General features: G+C 43.0%; 1 protein-coding gene across 8 annotated transcripts in view; it reads right to left on the bottom strand.

Moving 5' to 3' along the window:
• TUB (TUB bipartite transcription factor) overlaps positions 1-20,503 on the bottom strand; it is a 164,806-nt gene that overhangs the window by 67,944 nt on the left and 76,359 nt on the right. For 2 of the 8 annotated variants that reach the window (XM_027784982.2, XM_027784984.2), the window contains exon 1: positions 6,486-6,643. The exons of 1 other annotated variant lie outside the window; for it this stretch is intronic. In XM_027784982.2, the coding sequence (XP_027640783.2) occupies positions 6,486-6,571 (86 nt within the window). In that variant the 5' untranslated portion in view covers positions 6,572-6,643. Of the gene's footprint in view, positions 1-6,485; positions 6,645-12,455; positions 12,933-20,503 lie in introns of those variants that run through there. 5 more of the 8 variants (XM_055813782.1, XM_055813783.1, XM_013298259.3 and 2 more) reach the window with 5 other exon arrangements.

Here is a 20,503-nt window from a genome sequence, read left to right as displayed (position 1 = left end):
CCACTTCTTACAGGTATATGCAGAAGATCCCGTCCAACCCCAACAAACTGTAAAGAAAGTTTACTAGGTTGATTTTTTTCTTGTCCACATACGCAGAGTTCTCATTATCTTAATTTGGATTTCTTATAAGAAAATCAGTAATACAAAAGAAAGAAAAAAAGATAATCTATTTTAGAGGCAAGAAGGGTGAAAGTGGAAGACAAAGCAAATCTAATTCCTTCCCTGATCTCACTACTGAGTTTTTTTCCTGGAAAAGCCACACCTCTGCTGTATGTGCAGTGTCCCCATCAGTAACACTGGGGTAATACCCTCTGCCTTTGCAACATCCCCCAGAGCTCTACACAAAGCGTAGCATGTGCAGGTGAGACACAAAACAGGCAGTGCAGAACAGCACCACGCTGAGCTGCACCCAGACCACTGAGGGACACTGAGCTCTCGAGCCATGGCCACACCATAAATCACCAGGTGCACACCAGAAAAGGGAGACAACAGTAGGAACAATAAGCAAGCACATGTATCTCAGAGAGAGGAAGCTGTATCAGACAGAGCTGGAGACCCTGTTTAACCACATCAGATGTAATTAAACCACTTCTGGCACTGTGGAAGTGCATTTCTAAATGCATTTGAATGAGGCAAAAAGTATCAGTTTAGCTACTGGACCATTAAAAAAAGTGTGAAAATAAGGTCCCCCTTTGGGTCTAATCAATACTCATATACCAGCAGATGTTTTTCTACACCTCTCAGATAAATACATATGACTACGTATCTTCTGGTTTCTTTCTGCAACACTAATTGTCCACTGTTATTTGCAGTTTTCATAGCTCTAATATTTCACTGCACAACCTGTGAGTTTGTGTTTATTGTAGGACACAAGGTTACAAGGTGAACCATTTCAGCCTGCAGGATCATCCACTGAATGTCATTCAGCTTAATTCTCTCAGATTCAGAAGGCTCCATTTTCTCACTCTGTCAGGACCTAGCCAAAACTAGAACAGGATGAGGAGTTCAGCCCAAGAATTATGGAAGGAAAGCTGGCTGGCAGAAGCAAGCTAGAAACATGTGAGACAGCAAAAGCTTCCTCTGCGTGACCCTTCAAAAGTGGGGTAGTGTTGCACTGCTACCAGCACACATGCCCTTACCTCTCTGTGCAGCAAACCTGGAGCACGCAGTGTGCTTCTCTGGACTGCCAGCCTCACAACAGTGCCTGCAGCGGTGATCAGAGACTGCTCACCCACACTGCTGAAGCTATGTGTGCTTGCAAAGCTTTCTGCTCCCCAGGGAACCTACTCTCCCCTGCTGCCACGTGCTGACAGAAGGGCCTCTGCTTGAATCTGAAATCTTCAGAAAGACTTTTGATGACAGTTCCTGGATGGGAGCACAGACCTGAAATCCTGCTCAAATATTTATCAGCTTTACAATTAATAAAAGATTTAAGAAGAGCTGGACAATTTTAAGGAAATACTGTTGTTGACTTACTGACAAATTTAACTTCACCCGTATTATGTCCAGTCACTCTCTCAGCAGCACATAACACTATTCTTCCCAAACCAACATCGGTCATTTGACAGCACACTGGACAGAGCACCACTGATCAAATTTCCAGATACAGACAACTCACACAAAAAGGGAAAGAACGACAGAAACAAGCCGAGTAAGCTTCCTTAAGTATTGAGTATCGTTAGACTACAGAGGTAGGCATTTTGTGATGCGAAAAGAAAACAAATGTCAGTCATTTCACAAAGTAACTATTTTAGGGAATTATTAAGTGACTCAATCATTGTTTAGTTATAGACTTTAAAGGACTGAAAATGAAAAATACAGAAACAGTATCATAGCCATTTTGATGAAAAATTAGCAACAGAAGTCATCACGTGCAAAGTGAAAAGCAAAACCATACAGAACACCATCTTTCTATTTACTGTTTATTGCAATATGCAGCCATGTTTGGCTTTGTTAACCCAAGTCCATAGCAAAATCAATACTGCAGAGCTGGCTGAATTTTCATCCCAACACACAGAGAGTAACATTGCAGACCCTTTGCAATGTCAATTGAGCACATTTACAATTCATTGTGCAATGCAGTGAAAACTTCTATGCCTCTAATGTTTCTTAATGTGTTTCTTCAGAATAAGGTTTTTCAGATGAGAATGAGTTGTTCTTGCCAAAGAACACTTAAACCTGCAACCTGTTATATGCTGTTTGTCATTTTGACTAGGCAGCAAAATAGTCATCGTCCTCCCTTCTCTCTCCATCGCATTAAGTATTTTCAACAGAAATTTCCAACTTTCAAAGAGGTTCAAAATTAGGAAATAACATGAGCAGAGAATCAAGAGTGACCCTGAGCACTCTTGAAAATCTAGACATTGACTTTTCAAGGCTCCCTGTCTACTATTACATTCCATCCTCTGAAAGGCCTATACCAGCCTAATGCTAAAATACAGCTATCCTGCACGTGTTCTTAAATCCTCTGTTTCAAAATCTTTGTATTTTAATGGAGTACAACAATCGATAAACTGGAAGCCCAGCAACTGGACAGTCACTTCCAATGAGCTCCTAGTTGCTTTACTATCTCCTGCAATTTCTGTTATGGCTTATATTATTTGGTACCACTTCAATGAAATGACAGCTTTCAGAAATCATAATTTATTGTGAGTAAAACTAATTTTCTAAGCCCTAAAATCTTTCCTCTCAAGTCTAAAGTTTACTGGATTCTTTTGCCAGAAATCTTTGAAAGAGAATCCCAATTTATCAAATTCAAATCTTGTAAACATAATGATCTCCAGAGTTTCAGGAGAAAATCTGGGGGATGGGGGGAACAGGCCCAGCCCATGCCAAAATAACCTGAAAGTCCAGGCACTTATCTGAAGTATTAGAAATATCTTCCTAAGGAATCAAACACACAGGGCAGAGATCTGAACACTTGAATTTGCATATCCCACTTTCCAGGCTATGCAAACGTAATTCCACATTTTTTCCAACAGAATAACCTGGACGTCATTCTGATACAGGGTGCACAGGATAGGAAAACTTTTTTCCTTCCAGTACTACTCAGAACAACATCTACCTTCCAAAGCCTCAAGCATATAGCACTAAATGAATAAATAACAGAAAGTGCCTGAGAATCAAAACAGGAAGGAAAAAGGGAAGGAAGGAAAAAAGGAAAAAGGGAAGGAAGGAAGGGAGAACTTTAATTTCATTTATATTTCTCATGTGTTGTTTTTTCTTGATCTTTAAAATCTGTAAGTGATATTCAAGCCTCAAGGAAGTAATTAACAATTTTGCAAGGTGCATCAATACTGCCAGAATACTACACTATATCATTATTTGAAATAGCTAGCATTTAAAAGGCATCTTCCAGGATGCCTCAAAATCTAGCGATGTCATGATCTTTTTGCACTGATAGGATGGGCCAGTTTCTCAGGGTATTAATATAGTATTCCATAATTAATATATCTGGCATATCCAAGAAGAATTATTCTAGTGTTCTGAAAAGCCAGAGCCTACATTAGGCTACTTATAGATGGCCAGTGCTCCTAACAGCCAAAAATTAACATTCTTATTTTAGACCAGATAACTTTTAATTTGAAGTTACATCGACATTGTGAACTGTGCTATGATAGATAACCCAGCTCGCTGTAAACAAGCTAACACGTACACTGGAAACAATTTAAGTCTGATAGTCCCTCACTGCTCACAGACTGTACTGCATTGCTCCTCAAAGGAGGAAATCACTTCGCATTTCCCATGTGGTCGTACGGCTGCCTTAGCTCATGTGCAGCTCGCCCAAGTGCTTTGCTGCTGCACTGCAGTATGCTGCACGGACCTACCACGGAGATCAAATACAGAAGGAAAGGATTTAGCCAATTTGACACCACGCAAAGCTGCAGGGCTCTCTGTCTCTCCGTCAGCTGTTGAGGTGAGCAGCTGCGGTGAGCACAGCTGAGGGAGCATGCCCAGGCAGGGGAACTCCTCCATGTAGTGACAGAGCTCCAGGGAGGTGAGTAGGCTGAGGAGTATCAGGGAGAGCGAGAGAGAGGTAAGACTACCAGAATGGCACCCTAGCTCCCTGGGACAGGCTGGGCAGGCAAGCAGGATGCATGGCACAGAGGGTTCCCTGTCCCCTCTCCACCTGGCTGAAGGCTATTAGGAAAAATTTCTTCACTTAAGGGGTGGTCAAGCACTGAAGCAGGCTGCCCAGGGAGGTGATCGAGTCACCAACCCTGGAGGAATGCGTAGATGTGGCGCTTAGGGACATGGTTTAGTGGTAGACTTGGCAGCATTAGGCTAAGGGTTGGACTTCATGACTTTAAGGGTCTTTTCCAACCTAAACAATTCTACAGCTGCATAGATTTAACGACAGGCAATATGTAGAGGCACTTGATCTCTGCCTTAAGGAGAGGCAATAAAACAATGCTAGTGCTATTCTAGGGCAAGCACAAAAACTTTCTCTAAAACCTTATACTTCACTTTTTAAATCTGCAGCAACAGCCAGTGAAGTGATTTAAAATTCAGTAACCTGGAAGAACCAATTATCAAGATCCGATTCATTGGTGTGTAAAACATTGTTAATGTCATTTAATGTTGCCCTACAGACACAGTGTCCCAATAGATGCATTATTTACCTGTATAACTAACCTAAAGTTCTGGATAGACGTATAAGAGTTCATGCAATCCCTGGGTCTCCAAAAGACTGTTTAATAGAAATGCATGCTCCTAGCTTGAGTTTTGGGATTTATATCTGTCAAAAATACTGGGATGTATTCCAAAGTACAGTAAACGTCTTAGTCTTTCAGTTGCCACTCAATCTGATCTGAACAGTTAGTCTAAGTGTCATTGTCCTGCCAAGTTATCTATTATTTAACTTCTACAATACAGCAAATAATTTCCTCAAACTTTCAGATGTATTTTTAATTATTTTTTGTTACTGCAGAAAAGTGAAAATGCTGCTGTAGTAGTGCTGGGCAGCAACAAACTGCTCTGGAAAAAACAGAAACCAATTTTTCTCTATGCTTCTTGCTATGGGTACCGTTACTGGAAATAACTAGCCTTTAGCTTTATTCATTTTGCTTTCAAACTGATACCAAATTTGAAAGACAGGCCTGTTTACATCCCTTGCCTAAACACTGATCAAATACTGACGTATCTGTATTTCACTTGCAGACACAATTTCCAACTTAGTCATCATCTGAAGTTAATCAAGGAATTTCTTCATCTTGTAATTTCTCACCTGCAGGTAGTTAGAACTGTGATTACAATTAAAATTACCATTAAAAACTTCATGCTGTGGTTTCATTACCTGTGTCAAATGAGCTGTATTAATTATGAATTATGATACTCACAACCTTATGTTAACATGCATCTCAACAGGAACTATGAAGTTTCCACTGAAACCTGCAATTCAAGACTTAATTCTGGTAAACATCTCAGAACTTAAGCTAAAACTCAACTTCACGAAAGAATGACTCAGGTACTTGTGTTGTCAGAGAGCAAGGTAAGTATGTCACTCACAAAGTGCACTCACACGTTCATATTAATGTATTATATACGGCTTGCCATTATTTGCTCAGCTAATACATAAGCTCAGACAAGGTCATGGAACCAAACCAGTTCCCTTTTTTAAGTCAAGAGAAAGGCTCTTGTGGCACCTCTTTCTGACTGCTTCTTCCAGGCAACCACGCCACTACATGTAAGGCAGAGGGCGGTGCTAGACTCTACAGCATCCCTACCCCAGGTATAAGGGTAGTTGTCTGACTGTACAGAATCAGCATCCAAGATCTGCAGGGTTCTTGTACTGGCAGAAGCAGTTACTATCCTCTGCTGTATAAGGCTCTACTGCATCTCCCCAAAGGAAGTGTTTTAAATTGGGTCACATCTTCCCTTTAAGGATAAATAATAGATTAATATGTAATCTCTCAACTTATTAGCAATCCAAAAATATGAAAGCTACTTCTGCTGTAATCACCAAAAGGGAAAGTAAAGATATATTTTAGCTTCTTAATAATGTAAAAGAAAAAAATACAAATACATCTACTAAATAATTTAATTACAGAGCAAACCCAGCATTTAAAGAACTTCCCAAGTGTCAAAGCTACACAATGTAAACATAACCTAAAATTATTCAGTAGATGACCTGCAATACATCCAGTTACTGAACATGTATAAAACAAAAAAAGCTACATTACCATTAAGTATTAGACAAAACAAGCTGGTGTAAGACAACTATGTCAGCAAAAATAAAAAAAGGTTTCATCTTTTATCACACGTACTCATCCTGTTCCAAAATAATTACTCCAGTCTTTCTACCTTCTCCCATAGTTACCTTTGCACCCCCTATCCACCCTTTTCTGGGAGCACATTTTCTTACCTATTTAAGTCACTATCCCCTTACTTCCCATTTTCTTAAGAACAGGACAGTCAAAAGAAGCTGATGATTCTATGTAACAAACTTGAGTGCAAAAAATAAGTATACCAACAACTGTCCTGACCTTCTCGCTCGTATTTTACGCTGTTCTTTTGATTCCATCTTCTGAAAATACTCCAGACTGCCGACTGTCTTGCTGTATGGCTCCATACCGTTACCATTACACCAACAGGAACAGAGCCCTGAGACGGGTCACTTCCTCGGAACTCGCTGGAACCATTCTGGTATTACGTCATAACGAAAGAGGTTCCAGAACTCTGAGAGGCGTTCTGCTCCACACCGCCCTCTATCGGCGTGACGCAGGTTATGAACGAGAAGGGCATCTCCTAATCCCAGTTACCGGCCTTCATATACTACGGGAACAAAAGCTTTAGCAATAAGTGAGATATAAAATAAATACCGTTTTTAACATCCATGCTTAAAGCAATAATCTTTGAATAATCTGAAATTCACAATAATCTTCAAAATAAATAAATTCAGCTTTAAAAATTGCAAACAGTACTAACTACGTAAGTAAGGCAGTAGGAAGTTGGGATGGATTTATTCAAACCCACACAGTAAAAAACAAATTAAATAGCAAACATTTACAGAGAAGGGTATCTTCTGCAGGGACCATGTAGCTGGCAGGACAGAATTCTATTTTCATAAATACGCTCAGAGTGGAAAAGAGAAGAAAACAAAAAAGACAGCAAGGGGAGCAAGATAGGTACAAACAGCAAAAAGATACCGGTTCATAAAGAGAAAGAACAAAAAAGCATGAATTAGAAAATGAGGTTAAGTCAGCACGAGGGGAAGAGGCACAAGGAAGAAGTGTGAAAAAAATCCAGCTCTCTAGAATGGCAATTTTTAGTTACTAATAAAAAGTACCACCTTCCAGAAAAGCTGCTTGCATGCCTAAATAGATGCTGCTTTAGGGAAAGTCCAAAAACCCTTTGGCATAAGAGTCAAAACTGTCTGACTCGGGGAACTGCTAAAGGAGACATAGCATTTCATATTCACTTTCCGGCTGTGATCCAAATCTGGCACAGATGGCTTGTAGATGATTGTCACTGCCAGAAACCTGCAAATGATTGTTGCTACCAGAAACCCATTGGCCTATTATGAAATGAGTTTCCGTCTCAATCTGGATGTCAATACTGCAAAGGTGGGAAGGGGGCAAGGAGGGGGGATGGGGGTGTGACAATACCCTAGGAAAACACACCTAGTTGGTGTGGCTGCTTCTCTGTCATAAGGCCCAAAGCACACCCTGCAAGAGGTGGCAAAGCCCCTTACTTAAATCCACCTTTGGCACACTGCAAAGCATGGGATGACTAGGTTTCACTCCCCGCTCTGCAGCTGATCTCCCTTGAGCCTTGTCCCATTTCTATTTAAGCCGCTTCCCCGCAACTTCCACAGGTCTCTATTTCCCTTGCTGGTAAACCTGAAGTGATACTTCATTTTCGTCACCTCTTTTCTGCCTGGTTGATTTAGGCTATCAGCTGCAGGGTAGAAATTGCCTCCGACATGTGTTTGTACAGCTCCCTAACACCGATGTTGGGCAATACAGGACCTTGATCCCAGCTGGAGTCTCCATGCACTACAGCAGTAACACCCTATATAAGAGCACAGACCCCCATGAAGAGAGAACTCTAACTTATAACAATTTAAAAGCACACAAGTAGGCTAATTTTATACATCGCAATAACCTGAGACAGGAGACAGCCTAACTGAGAGGAAGCACACGCTCTTTGTACTCTTTTCCTTAGAAAAAGCAGCTCTCATAAATTATCAATGCCATTTCCCACAGCAGGCAGCTGAGAACAAGCTTGCCTGCATTGTGATGCACTCAGTCACAAACTGCACCTTGCAGCGGGGTGAGCCCGCTACCTGCACTGCTGCCTTTAGACTGTCGAGGCTTAAGGGTAGATAACATCCCAATACCTCAAATAAATGCATAGAAACAAGTGTGGGACAATCTTGGTCTTCAAGACCATTATTGTTCCAGGACTTGTTTACACATCACACTTAGAGAAATCTTATCATCTGTTCTAATTGTCATGATTCATGAATTTACAACACAGCTGTGCTCCACAATTTTCATCCAACTGTAATCCCTCACTCTGCAGATAAATAACTAGTGACTGTTTATAGCTGCAATATCTAAGCACAGCCTTAAAACTTCAGAACGCATAAAAGCTACAAAAAATTGAGCATAACACAAAAGTCACAAGTAAAATCATGTATATTACTACCATCACCACATACATTTCAAGACATATTATGCCACTCAAAATACATGCTGTATAATCTGCTTTATACAGCACCAGACCCCTGTCGCACAGTTCATGGGTTCCCTTTGGGCTATGGCAGGTTTATCCGCACAAACCAAGTCTCAGTAGAATTACACAGACACTATAAAGAGAATTCTGGGGACTTGCGGCAAATTTATTCCTATGTGGACTGCACTTTTCAGCTGACAGTGTTTATATATTTCTCATTATACAGTTTAGATAGTTTCGTAAATGCTGCTTATTAAGTTATAGCATTAAGATTTATTGTTAAAGAAGCCAGTGAAAATGTAAGAACAAATAATAATGACAGGGACTGGGACCTTACTGTGACTGAGTTTATTAATACTTTTATCTTCGCTAGCAACAGTTTCATTTAACCATAGTCATGTAGTGCGAGGAATGTGTTCGCTTACTCAGGACACACCAGCATAAAATAAAAAGTAATATGTTAATTTCAGAAATTCTATAAATTAAAAACAAGTTCAGGAAAAAGATACGAAACCAAAACATATAATATTTTTGAACAAAAAAGCTGAACTCCTGTGAATCTATAATGACTCCCAGATACTTCTGCTTTGTATTTTCTACTGGAAACTGCTGAAGGATACCAAAGGAAAACACTACTGTGCCTGAGAACAGAATTCCTCAAGAAGCTACACCTTACTCTCAACTGCATCAGGAACCACCTTTGGGGCTGGGAGCACCTACGTGAACTGCAGCTGATTTTTCACTTGCATCTAAACTATTTTGATTCTTTATAATAAAGGACAGAAACATCATTAAAAATGTTTCTGTTTAAAGAATTCCTAGTTCATTGTACCTGGTGTGAAGCTCCATACAAGTGCTTAATCATATGCTTGAACTATCTATGAAACAGTTTCATGAACATAAATGCAATATATTTCCTTTTAAAAACAATTTCTCAATTGTATTTCATAACACTAGTGAACTCAAATCCCCTCATCCTATAACTATTACTATTTCAAAAGTAGAACACGTAAGAGAAGAAGAAAAGACATTAAGGGCAAAATGCTGAAATCACAAACTCACAAATAATATGAAACTCTTATTCACCACAGCATGAAAAAGCTAGCACTGACACTTAAAGAATTGCCTACTATTTTTTGTTAATCCACCCAAAATTTTCTCAGTGTCTTAAAAGTGGAAGCATAATATGCTTTGCAAGTTTTGGACATACATGTGGATTGCTTAATGAGTTGTGCACAACACACACAACTGATTCCCCCTGGCTCGTTTCACTTGTAAGGAATAACATGACATTTTATTAAAGAAGAAAACCACTTCTCTGCTTGAATTAATTCAGGTATATAGCTGCATGCACGTTTGATTGCCAGGACGAATGACATAAGCTTAGGGGTCATGCTACCATTTTAAAGCCCGTGCCAAAGTTGAAACAGCTTTGCCAAGCTCTGACAAGGGCTTGCAGCATTTTCTAGCACACTGTAGATCAGCAAGGCTCAGGCTATGTCACACCTATCTTTACAGACTTCAGCACGCTCTGTGCTCTGTCCCCCACACTAGCAGCAGTGGCACTGTTGGCCATTACATACTACCCAGGCCATAAAGAAGGTGGGGAACAGGCCCCCAGGCTTTGCGAGTCAGCATCCATTGAATTCACTACAGTAAACAAAGGTCTGAAGCAACAGAGCAGGTAAGTGTGGGGCACTTCGCTCACAGGGAGATGCACAGAAGGGTGCACATCAGGCCTTTCCCTCTCCTCCTGGATTTCACTCCCACAAAATGGTACTTTGACCTAATTTACTAATACAGTGCTTTCATGGGGAATCTCAGTCACATATGCATTCAGAAACGCTTGTTCCCTGGGTAAGTATGTTTACGGGATTCTGCAGGATGCTTTAAACGAGCAGGTTCAATGAGATTTGCAATGATATACCTCTAAACCAGGAATTAGCTCTGAAGACTGAAAAATAACTCAACTTCTTGAGAGAAGACTAGGTTAGAAGCCTAAACAAACACTTCAGAGCAGAAGCGCGGTTTGTTTGCCTTTTGGTTTGGAGCAGTCCTCAGCAGTTTCTGACCATAAACATGGTTAACATTCAAAAATAGTATTATATTAGAAAAGACATGAGTATCATCAGATCTGTGTTTCTCTGAAGATCTGTGTTTTGTCTCCCTTTGCTTTTCTGAACGGCACTGAGCAGAAACAATAGAGATGTTTTATTTCCTTCTTTGAGGCCACTGCTACAAAACCCCACAGCAAACTTTGGCATTGGCCTCTGCAGAGCCTTGTGTACAGTGAGAGAACGGAGAAACAGTTCCTCTGCTGCTGGGAAGAGCTATGAACAGCTGTTCTGGTATTTTTGCCTTCATTACAAGGCTTCAAATTGCATCAGAATGCATCCGCTAGTCATTTTTGAAGCCTTATTGCCAATTCCTTATGTCTTTTCAAAACACATGGTCTGAAAGAGCTATCGGAGAAAGAATGGTGATATTCTTGGGTCCATTGTAATCAGATTTCTTTAATTCTGATTCTTATATTGATTAGAACTATCACGTGCACAGATTAGAACAGCAGGCTTCCACTTGTGCATCTACCGCTTATATATTTCTCTGTATTAAGGAGTGAAAAAAAAAAAGGAAAAAAAAAAGATTAGGTAGATATCCTAAGCTAAACCATCTGTTAACAACCAGACCAATTAAACCAACCCGCTTTGCTGCCTTAGCCAGAACACCTTTTTAATCACGCTTTCATTCTGCAATCATTCAGTTTGAAAAAGATTCTTCAATGAAAACTAAAGAACCCCATAACGCTAACGTCGCTCCGAACAGCACACTCAGAAATGCTGTCATTATTGCTCCGCAGCGCAGCACAGCACAGCCCATCCCGCCCGGAGCTACATCTTCTTCGGCTCGCTTCCTCCTCGCACTGGCAAGGCAGGAACAAACTGTTCTCTTCTTCAAGCCGCAAACGCTCCCGCTCCAGAGCCGGGCGCCCGTGGTAGGGAGGGGCAGGGCACGGCCGAGCTGGCCCCAGCTCCGCAAAGCGCGGGCGGGTAGCGGGGCCCCTGGGCAGGGCGAGCGGGGCTCTCCGCACCCCGGGGCCTGGGCCGCTCCCCCGGCGCGGAGCCCCCGCTGTGCCCGCTGACGCACGGGGCTCTCGGGCAGCGGCCGCCGCACGGCGGCTCCCGTAGCTTATGGCAACGGCGGAGCCAATGGGAGCCGCTCGCCGGGCGCTGCTATGGCGATCCCGCTCCCCGCCATGGCGGCATCGCCGGTCGCCACCGCTCCGCGCCGTCAGGCAGCGGCGGCCGCGCCCGCCGCCCCGCTCCCGGTGTGGCGCCTAGCGGGCGGAAGGGGCGGCGAGCGCCCGCCGCCGGGTCCCCGCGGCCGAGGCGCGACGGCCGCCGGCGCGGCGCTCCGCCCGCTGCCGCCCGGCCCACCGGGGGGGGCCCTGTGGCGGAGGCAGGGAGGAAAGCTCTCCCGCTCCGGAGCCGAGTGCGGCTCTCCCAGCGGCGCTCCCGCGGGCCTGACAGCTCTCCCCAGTGACCGGCCCCTGAACTTCGCGGAGCGGGACCGGCCCGAAGTTGGGAGGCGGGACCGAGGGCCCCGCTCCGAGAGCTCCCGGCAGGCACAGCCCGCGACCCGCTCCCGCAGGCGGGACCCACCGCCTCCCCGCCGCGTCCCAGCCCCGCCGCCGAGGCACGGGCGCCGACCCGCCAAGGGGTGGCGGTTCCAGCCCGGGAGCAGCCCCGCTCCCTCCCGCCGCAGGGTCCCCCCCGCACCTGTAAGGGATCCAGTCCGCCTGGTGCCTTGAAGTCATCTCTCCCCGGCGACGCTGCCCGGAGCCGAGGCGGGGGACGCGGCCGCTGCTGCCCGAATCGGAGCCCGCCACGGCGCGGGCAGCATCCTCCGTCAGCGCGCGGTTATCCCGGCAGCGGCCGCAGAAACATCCCCCCGGGGAGGGCTCCCAGCGGCGGGCCGGGCTGCATGTGGAGGGGGGCGGCCGGGGGCAAAGGGAGGCGGCTCCCAGCCCTTCCTCCCTGCCCGGAGCGGCGGCTGTCGGGCACCGGAGCGGGGGAGGGGGACGCGGGAGGGGGCGGAGGAAGGGCCAGCAGCGGGCAGGGAAAGGCAGGGCAGCAGTGCCGCGTCCCCGCTGCCGCTACCCGCCCGCCCCCCCGCTGCTGCTGCCGCCGCCGCCGCCGTGCTCAGGCATCGCCCGGGCGAGGCGGGCCGCGCCGGGCTGAGCCGCCCTCCGCGCCGGGCCCGCCCCTGCCCCGTCAGCCGCGCCGCCACTGACTCAAGGCCGGCGCCCGCCCCAGCACTGGGCATGTGCGGGGCGCCGCGGCCGGCGAGGGCCAGGCTGGGCTCGGCAGCGGCCGGGCCCCGAGACGGGAAAAGACGGCGCCCTGAGGCGGGCAGCGGCCGGGCCCCGAGACGGGAAAAGATCGATCCCTGAGAAGGGCGACGGCCGGGCCCCGAGGCGGGAAAAGGCCGAGCCCAGAGGCGGGAAAAGGCGGTGCCCAGAGGCGGGCACCAGCCGGGCCCCAGGGCGGGAAAAGATTGTTCCCTGAGGTGGGAAAAGACCAAGCCCTGAGGCGGGCAGCAGCCAGGCCCCAAGGCGGGAAAAGGCCGGGCAGCCCTCACAGCTGACTGAGGCAGGGGAGAGGTGTGAGGAGAGCTCAGGCCATGCTTATGCACTTTTAAGTCCAGCCCTTTGAGCAAAATCTATGTCATTCAGCAACTCAACCCAAAATGGCTGAGGAGCCATGGTTTGGGGTCCATTTGTAAAAGCTTAATGCATCCCTTAAGGGAAAATTCAAGTTTTCGATTCGCCAATGCCAGACTGGTGCCTCATGGTGATGCAGAGCCACTGGGACATGGTGGCTGCAGCCCACGTCTGCTGGCCCTGGCACAGCCATGAGCACCAGCAGCTCACCTGGGGAAACCATGGCAGAAGGCTAAGGCTGGCTGGGAGCAGAGTGCAGCCATGTCTACCTGAGGAGCCCACCTTTTGCTACGTGTGTCTTACAGGCCACCATCTGCTCCTCCCAGCAAGACCAGCTCTGCTCCAGCTCTACAGCCACAGCAGAAGTAAAACCCATTTAAACTATTGACCACGTAAATCCCTCCTGCTTCCCCCTGGCCTTGTGTCAGACTATATGCCTACAGAAACAGTTCCTGACTTTGTGGAAAAAATAGGATCTGAAGAAAGAAGGAACTAGTGAAAGACAAGGATTAATGAAAAATCTGTTTGCTTTGAATAATGTCTGATCCCTAGGATCTCAGAAGTTTTGTTTAGGTAACGTTTGTGCTGTGTATGGAGGAGACACTTAAAGGAAAGAGTTGTGAGTTAGCTGAAGTCATCTTTTTGCACAGAACAGGTGCTGTGAAATGGAAGTTATATGTGGCACCCAGTGTACCCTGGAAAGGCTAAGACGGAGGGGGGCACCTAAGTGACAAAGGCATGAAGCTCTGACCTACTAAGCCATCCCCAAATTGCAGTGTTGGTCTTGTGCTTGATGGTGTGAACTCATGTGGAAGAAGAGTACAGTACAGGTTCTCTCATTGCAAGGTATTGCAGAATTAGAAGGAAGGATGAATGATTTAGGTTTCGGAAAGGTGCGCATCTGAGTGGAGAGTATAAAAAATGTTCACCTAAGAAAATAGAGACAGGGAGTTTAAAAGTAAGTGTCCAGAAATAGCAGAGCAGAACAGCAGAAAAATACCCTTTTGTTTTGATTTTATAGCATTAAAAAACCCAAGGCAGCATTATTTTGCAAATAAAACCACACTGAAGGAGATACTTTTTCATACAACATAGATTGGTAGAGTTCATTACCTAAGAGCTTGGCTGGGGCCAGGAAGCCAGAAAGAGTCAACAGAAGATGGCACACTTGACAGCAGAAATATTTCCATATTCTTCACTGTCATAAACTCTTGGGAAGCTATTTTGTTTTAAAGCCAGAAACCAGAATTTAAACATTTTCCAGAAGTTGAAATGAGGTCTGCCTTTACGGAAGAATTCTGTCACATCCGTATGGATAAGTTAACTTACTGCTTTCTTTACCAGCATCAGGCACTAGACTTGACCTCCCTTCCAGAGAGGAACAATGGTCACCACTACCTAGCGAGGAAGCAGCTGCAGGAGAGAGAATCTATCTGCTGGTACTAAGCTGAATGTTTTTTTAAATATGCCTATTAACGGGGACTTCTTTAGAAAAGAAGACAGACAAAAACTGGAAGTGTTTCGCATCTTCAGAGTCAAAAGCTCTCAAGGCTAACGATTAGAATATCTATTTTCAAAACACTGTAAGTATAAAGTCTGATAAATGAGCTAATGCACACACATCAAAAAGATCCCTCTGAACCTTTGAGTGATATGAAATGTGGAAGTGCTATACCGTCATTTAAACAGCCCAAGACCACGTTTGTGTTAACAAATACAAAGCATACCAGGGTTACTGGATGTTCAAATGGGAGGCCATCAGGGTGTCCTGGAAGATGGGGTTGCACAGAGCATAGTCTCTGTCTAGGGAGAGCTGACACGAGAAGAAAGATCAGGAAAATTGTATGGGGAGAAAGGAAAAACAATTCTCTGATATTTTATCTGCTTTTATAAGGTTTACTTACACCCCCAGCCTTCTTTCTCATCCTCCCCCACCCTGATTCTCCCTCATCCCTTCACCATCTTGGGTCACTTGCTTTTATACTGCCTCACTCTCCAGCTTTGGTTCTTTCTCACTGGCAATGTGCTGCCCCCATTTCTGAGCAGGTGAGCTGATCAGAGAGTTAATTCCAGCCCTCTGCAGCTGGCAGCATTAAGAGCGGGGTTACTGCATATCTCTAACTCTGAGCAAGGTCCCAAATCAGTAGTCTCCTGTGGATGGCACTCTGCTTTGTCTAGATGGCACATTGAGCTAACTGAATGACAGGGCAAGAGTTAAAGAGAAATCCTTGCCAGGTGGATGACTAAGGTGTTCAATTTGCTGTTTAACAAGCCTCAAGGCTGCCCTTGAGGTTCAGATCTGTTCATGGACATTTCTAATTATTTTCTGCAGTTCAGGAAAGACATGGCTTTTGCAGGTGCCAGTTTCCCCAGGTACTACTACAACAAAAACTAGGAAAAAATACCGCATGCAACAAATAACCCTTACATGCAATGATGATTTCTAGGTACTATCTGTAAAGAGAATTGTATTTCTCAAAAGCCATGCCTAATTAGTTTCAGATACCAGCCTGACTGATGGACAAGGTAGTCTGTTAGAAAAACAGTGCTTTAAAGGTTCAGCAAAGGATATATGAAACAGATGGAAAGCAGCAACCTAGATGCAAACCTAGCTCCTCCACTGCCAAACATGCCTCGCTGAGTACCATCTTCCTCATATAGTGTGCTACCTTTCCCATTATTCCTTTTGTGTCCTCTGTGTAAAATAAGTGTCCTACTAATACATTTTTTGATTGAGATGATGAATAATACAACACAACTATATCTAACAGTTGGAAACATCTGCATTTGCAACTGAAAGCCTTCTGGCAATCTGGGCAGAGAGCAAGACATCAAAGCAGGGCTCTGCTGAAAGGGAGTTGGGAGAACCTAAGCAAGCAGTAAAATAAGAAACTGATGTAAGCTGTTTCCTAAATGTACAGATTATTAACTTTTAAAAGTTTAATTTTCCTGTGATGGGGGAATTAATTACTTATAATTTAGCCCATGAAAAAAAATCAAGTAGTAAATGTATATACTGATTTGAAGAAGTGCACAGAGTATGTTTTATAGAGAGGGCTTTATCTATCTATATTCTGTTGTTCCTCTTTCTAGAGCCACTGTTGCTTCTGCAGTAGTAAACACATTCAGAGCTTGTGTGCTACAGATAGAAAGGTCTGTATGTTGTGTGGCTTAGAAGGTTTCCTGCATTTCATAGCTGCTATGGTAGGCTTGGGATATGTATTGAACTAAATTCCTGTCTCATTTGCCTTTTTAGCTGACCTGAAAGAAGATAAATTTTAGAAAAAAGAGAAGTATAATAATACCATACATTTTCTTATTTGTGGACCCATCCTGGTTTTATGCTGTGGTGTAATACACATCGTAACTCACAGTTCCTAACCCATTCATAAGACATCTGAGAGACTAACTTGATCTTTGCATTTTAGGTCTTTTAAAACAGCAGAAGCTTGTTTGTTGTCTCTGGATCAGCTCAAGCATAGTGCAGAGAACACTCCTATCTGGCCTTTTAAATTTTATAACAGCACAAACAGGACAGATTTGGCATAAATGTGTAAGGATTCTGGCTTTTCTTTTATTGGCTTGGATATTTCTAATTTTAAACTCCAAAAGACAAGGAATAGGGATGTGTTTGTGCTGGCATAACTACAGAAGTAGTTGTGTTTAGATTTTTCCATTCCAATATTTCTAAAATCAAGCTATCGTATTTGAAGTAAAACCATGCCAAATAAAACTTATCTGCATTCATTACAAACCTAAAGTTCCTAACAAGGTGCACGAACTTTTCTGTATAAAGCTTAGATCAGTTGTGAAGGCATCTAGGATATTTTGTTTGTTTGTTTGTTTGTTTGTTTGTTTGAAAAATCAAACAGTGCAACTAAAGAGGACCAGATGCAAAAGCTGAGGTTTTGTATAATGAGCCGAAATTCAGCACATTCAGTGGATTTCTTCCTAAGCAGTGAGTCCTGGAACATGTTGAAACAAATTCAAAATTCAATCCAGGGATGATAGTAAGGGCATTAAAACTTTCACAAATCAAAAAGAAGAAAATGCTCACAAAAAGCAAATAAAATCAAAGCCCTGAATGGTAATTTTAGGCATAAATTTCAGTAACACCAAAGTCATACAGATATTCTGCTCAGTTTTGTGGGCTTTGGATGAGGCTTCTACCAAGTTGACTGTCCTCGTGTTTTAAGCAGAAAGAAGCCCAGGTTAAATCTTGTTTCCCTAGCAAGAAAAAAAAAAAGGCATTATTTTTGATAGCCCCATTTCAACCATAACAAGAAAATTTTGTGGTAAAGGTGAACAATTTAGAGATGTAACTCTGGCAAGGGCACAAACTGGTATGTGAAAGATGTATTGCAGCCTTTACATAGCTCATCCTCTCCATCTTTCCATGAAAACTCACTTTTCCTTACTGTATTTCATCTATTCTCATTTCAATAAGTACATTTCTGTTTCTTTATTGTGAGGCTGTGAAGCATAAATACCAATCAGTAACACACTGAAATAAAATAAAATAAAATCTATTCTGCAATAACAGAATAGAGTTCCCTTGCCACCCTGAGTGATTTTTCACTTTAGTCACTTCAGTTTGAACTCGCCTAGTTCCACTGAGATTGTGTCTAATATTAGGTCTTTTACAATTAATATCAAGCTGACACCTACATCTAGATATTCCTATAAAATAAGTATGAGAAAATGTTAACAGTTGAGAAGTGAAGATTGTTAAGCTCACTTTGCCAGCACTAAAAACCAAATCTGGTACAGCACTGTCCTGTTGTTTGCCATTGGTGGCCTGCTTTCAACACCTGCTAAATAAGTTTGTAGTCAATCTGACAGCCGATCCCGTAACAACACTTAGCATGTCTCTCAAAATCTTGCACTGGATATATCCAATGCTCTGATTTCCCACTGTGGGTAATAAACCCTGTTAACTAAGGTGAAAACAAAGTCTCTTGCACAGAGACACAGTAAGTTACGTGACTGCTGAACATAACGTCACTGAAACTTGAGTAAGAAACTTGTATAATCGTAATTAAAGCCTCTGTCATCTTTGGAATTGCTATCCCATTGAACATTTATCTAAATCCAGTGGGACTGCTAGTAATGGATTCTGCTGTATATACCCTTCAGACTTGCCTTTTTACTGCCCTCTAACATTGTTCCTACATCCTGATACCTAAAACAATTATTCATGAAGGATGGATTTTCCTATGATAGTGCTTAAATACAAAATTGTATAATCCTATCACGTTTCAGCATACTATTTCACATAGGTTTTGCTTTTAAAGGTTTATTTTCCCTTTGAAGGTTATTATTCCTGCACTGATGCTTTTTTAACTTTTCTGAAGCATGCACACTATTTACATGTCACTCAAGGCAGTTAGAATACCAAATTTAAAAAGACATCTTTTCAGAAAGGTTCCCCTGCCCAAAGTACATGTCTCTCTCCTGTAAGAGAGGTCTAAATTCATAGCAAACCGAATGCCAGTTTACTGCCCATGAAAATTATGTCACTTTTTGTTTTTCACTTCAATCAAGGATAGTTTTCAGTTCTGACTACTTTTTTATTATTTTTTATTTTCCCCATGGAGTCACAGGGTGGATGGCAATGGAAGGCATGCCTAGAGATCATCTTGTCCAAACCCTCTGCCTAGAACCACACCAACTACAGCAGGTTTCTCAGAGCTGTGTTCAGGTAAGTTTTGATTACCTCCAAGAATGGAGACTCTGCAACTTCTCTGGACAACCTGTGCTGTTGTTTGACCAGCCTTACAGTCAAAAGGACCTGAGGACCCTGAGGTGTCCTTTCAGGAAAAAAGCAGGCTCTTCCAACTCAGACTGGGAGAGCCATGCTGAAATTCTCGTAAGCTGTTAGCAAATGGAAGCACGTCTTAGCCTGCTGAAAGGATAAACCCCAAACTGTTTCTTCATATTAAATAGTCTTTCCTTTGCAGCATGGTGAATAGGCAACTGTTCTTAATACTGCAAAACCTCAGGATTAATCTGAAGCAAAGTACATCCTTCATAGTTGTTCTGTAAAAGCATGCATAGGCATTACTTCCAGTTAACGTAAAACAAAAAAAAAATCCATTGAAATTATAAATGTAAAACTGTCTACCCCAGCTGAGGATATAATTGTAAAAGTCATGCCTAGCTATTGGGGAGCTAAACAAAAACCCAACAAAATCCTGTCTAATCTCAGAGATGTTTCCAAGTCACGAATGTTTCAGATTCAGACATGACTTATCTGCCCTTAAAAGCCGTTAACTTCACCTGACGATGAGCCAGAAAATTGAAATGCTCCCAGCAGAACTTGTAAGTAGAACTAGAAATGCTTTGCCATAGGTGTTCATTTGGAACACCATGATAATGGCCTTCTCATTTTATAACCTCTAGATTTCTTCTTCCATCAAAGATGATTATTCAAAGAAGTCCGTTTATTTAAAAAAAAAAAAAAAGCTTTGAAAGAATTAATGTTCCATTACACTTTAGCATAGAGTTGCAATCAAATTTAAATGAGGTTGAGTCCACTGTACATGGAAAAAAGATTTGAATGTTTTTGTTTGGACTTAAAGCACCTAGAAAAATAGGAAACTAGTTTTAGAACAGCTGAGCATTTTTGTAACTAGAAAACATTGTACAGTTTTCAAAGGCTTCAGATTATATTTAAGATTAAATAGTATCAAGTTATTTTCATTTGCTTGCTTTAAAATGGTCTAACTTCAAAAGAAGCAGTAATAAGTGTTTAAATTATTGTTTTTCTGCTCTGTTTCCAATAGAATGGGTTAAATATATTTGAGCTTGCAATGGAAACACCTGATTTTCCTTCAGAATTTATGGAACTTATTAGCCTGACTTACTGCAATCATCTGTACTTCTGCCCAATATGACGCTATTCTTAATATGACTGCTTTACATCATCTTTGTAATGCAATAAAATGCCACATTCACATTAGAGATGATAAACTCAGGCAAGAGCTAGATTATTTAGTTTGCCTACAGCTATATAGAAAGTCTCTATATGAGCTAGGAATTGATCAGTTGATCTTCACTGAAACATCCATCTGCAGCACACACAAATTATATTTTGGGTACCAT

The sequence above is a fragment of the Falco peregrinus genome, chromosome 9, assembly GCF_023634155.1.
Source record: "Falco peregrinus isolate bFalPer1 chromosome 9, bFalPer1.pri, whole genome shotgun sequence".
Taxonomy (NCBI): domain Eukaryota; kingdom Metazoa; phylum Chordata; class Aves; order Falconiformes; family Falconidae; genus Falco; species Falco peregrinus.
The sequence above is the reverse complement of the archived record's forward strand: the minus strand, read 5'-3'. Positions and strand labels throughout refer to the sequence as shown.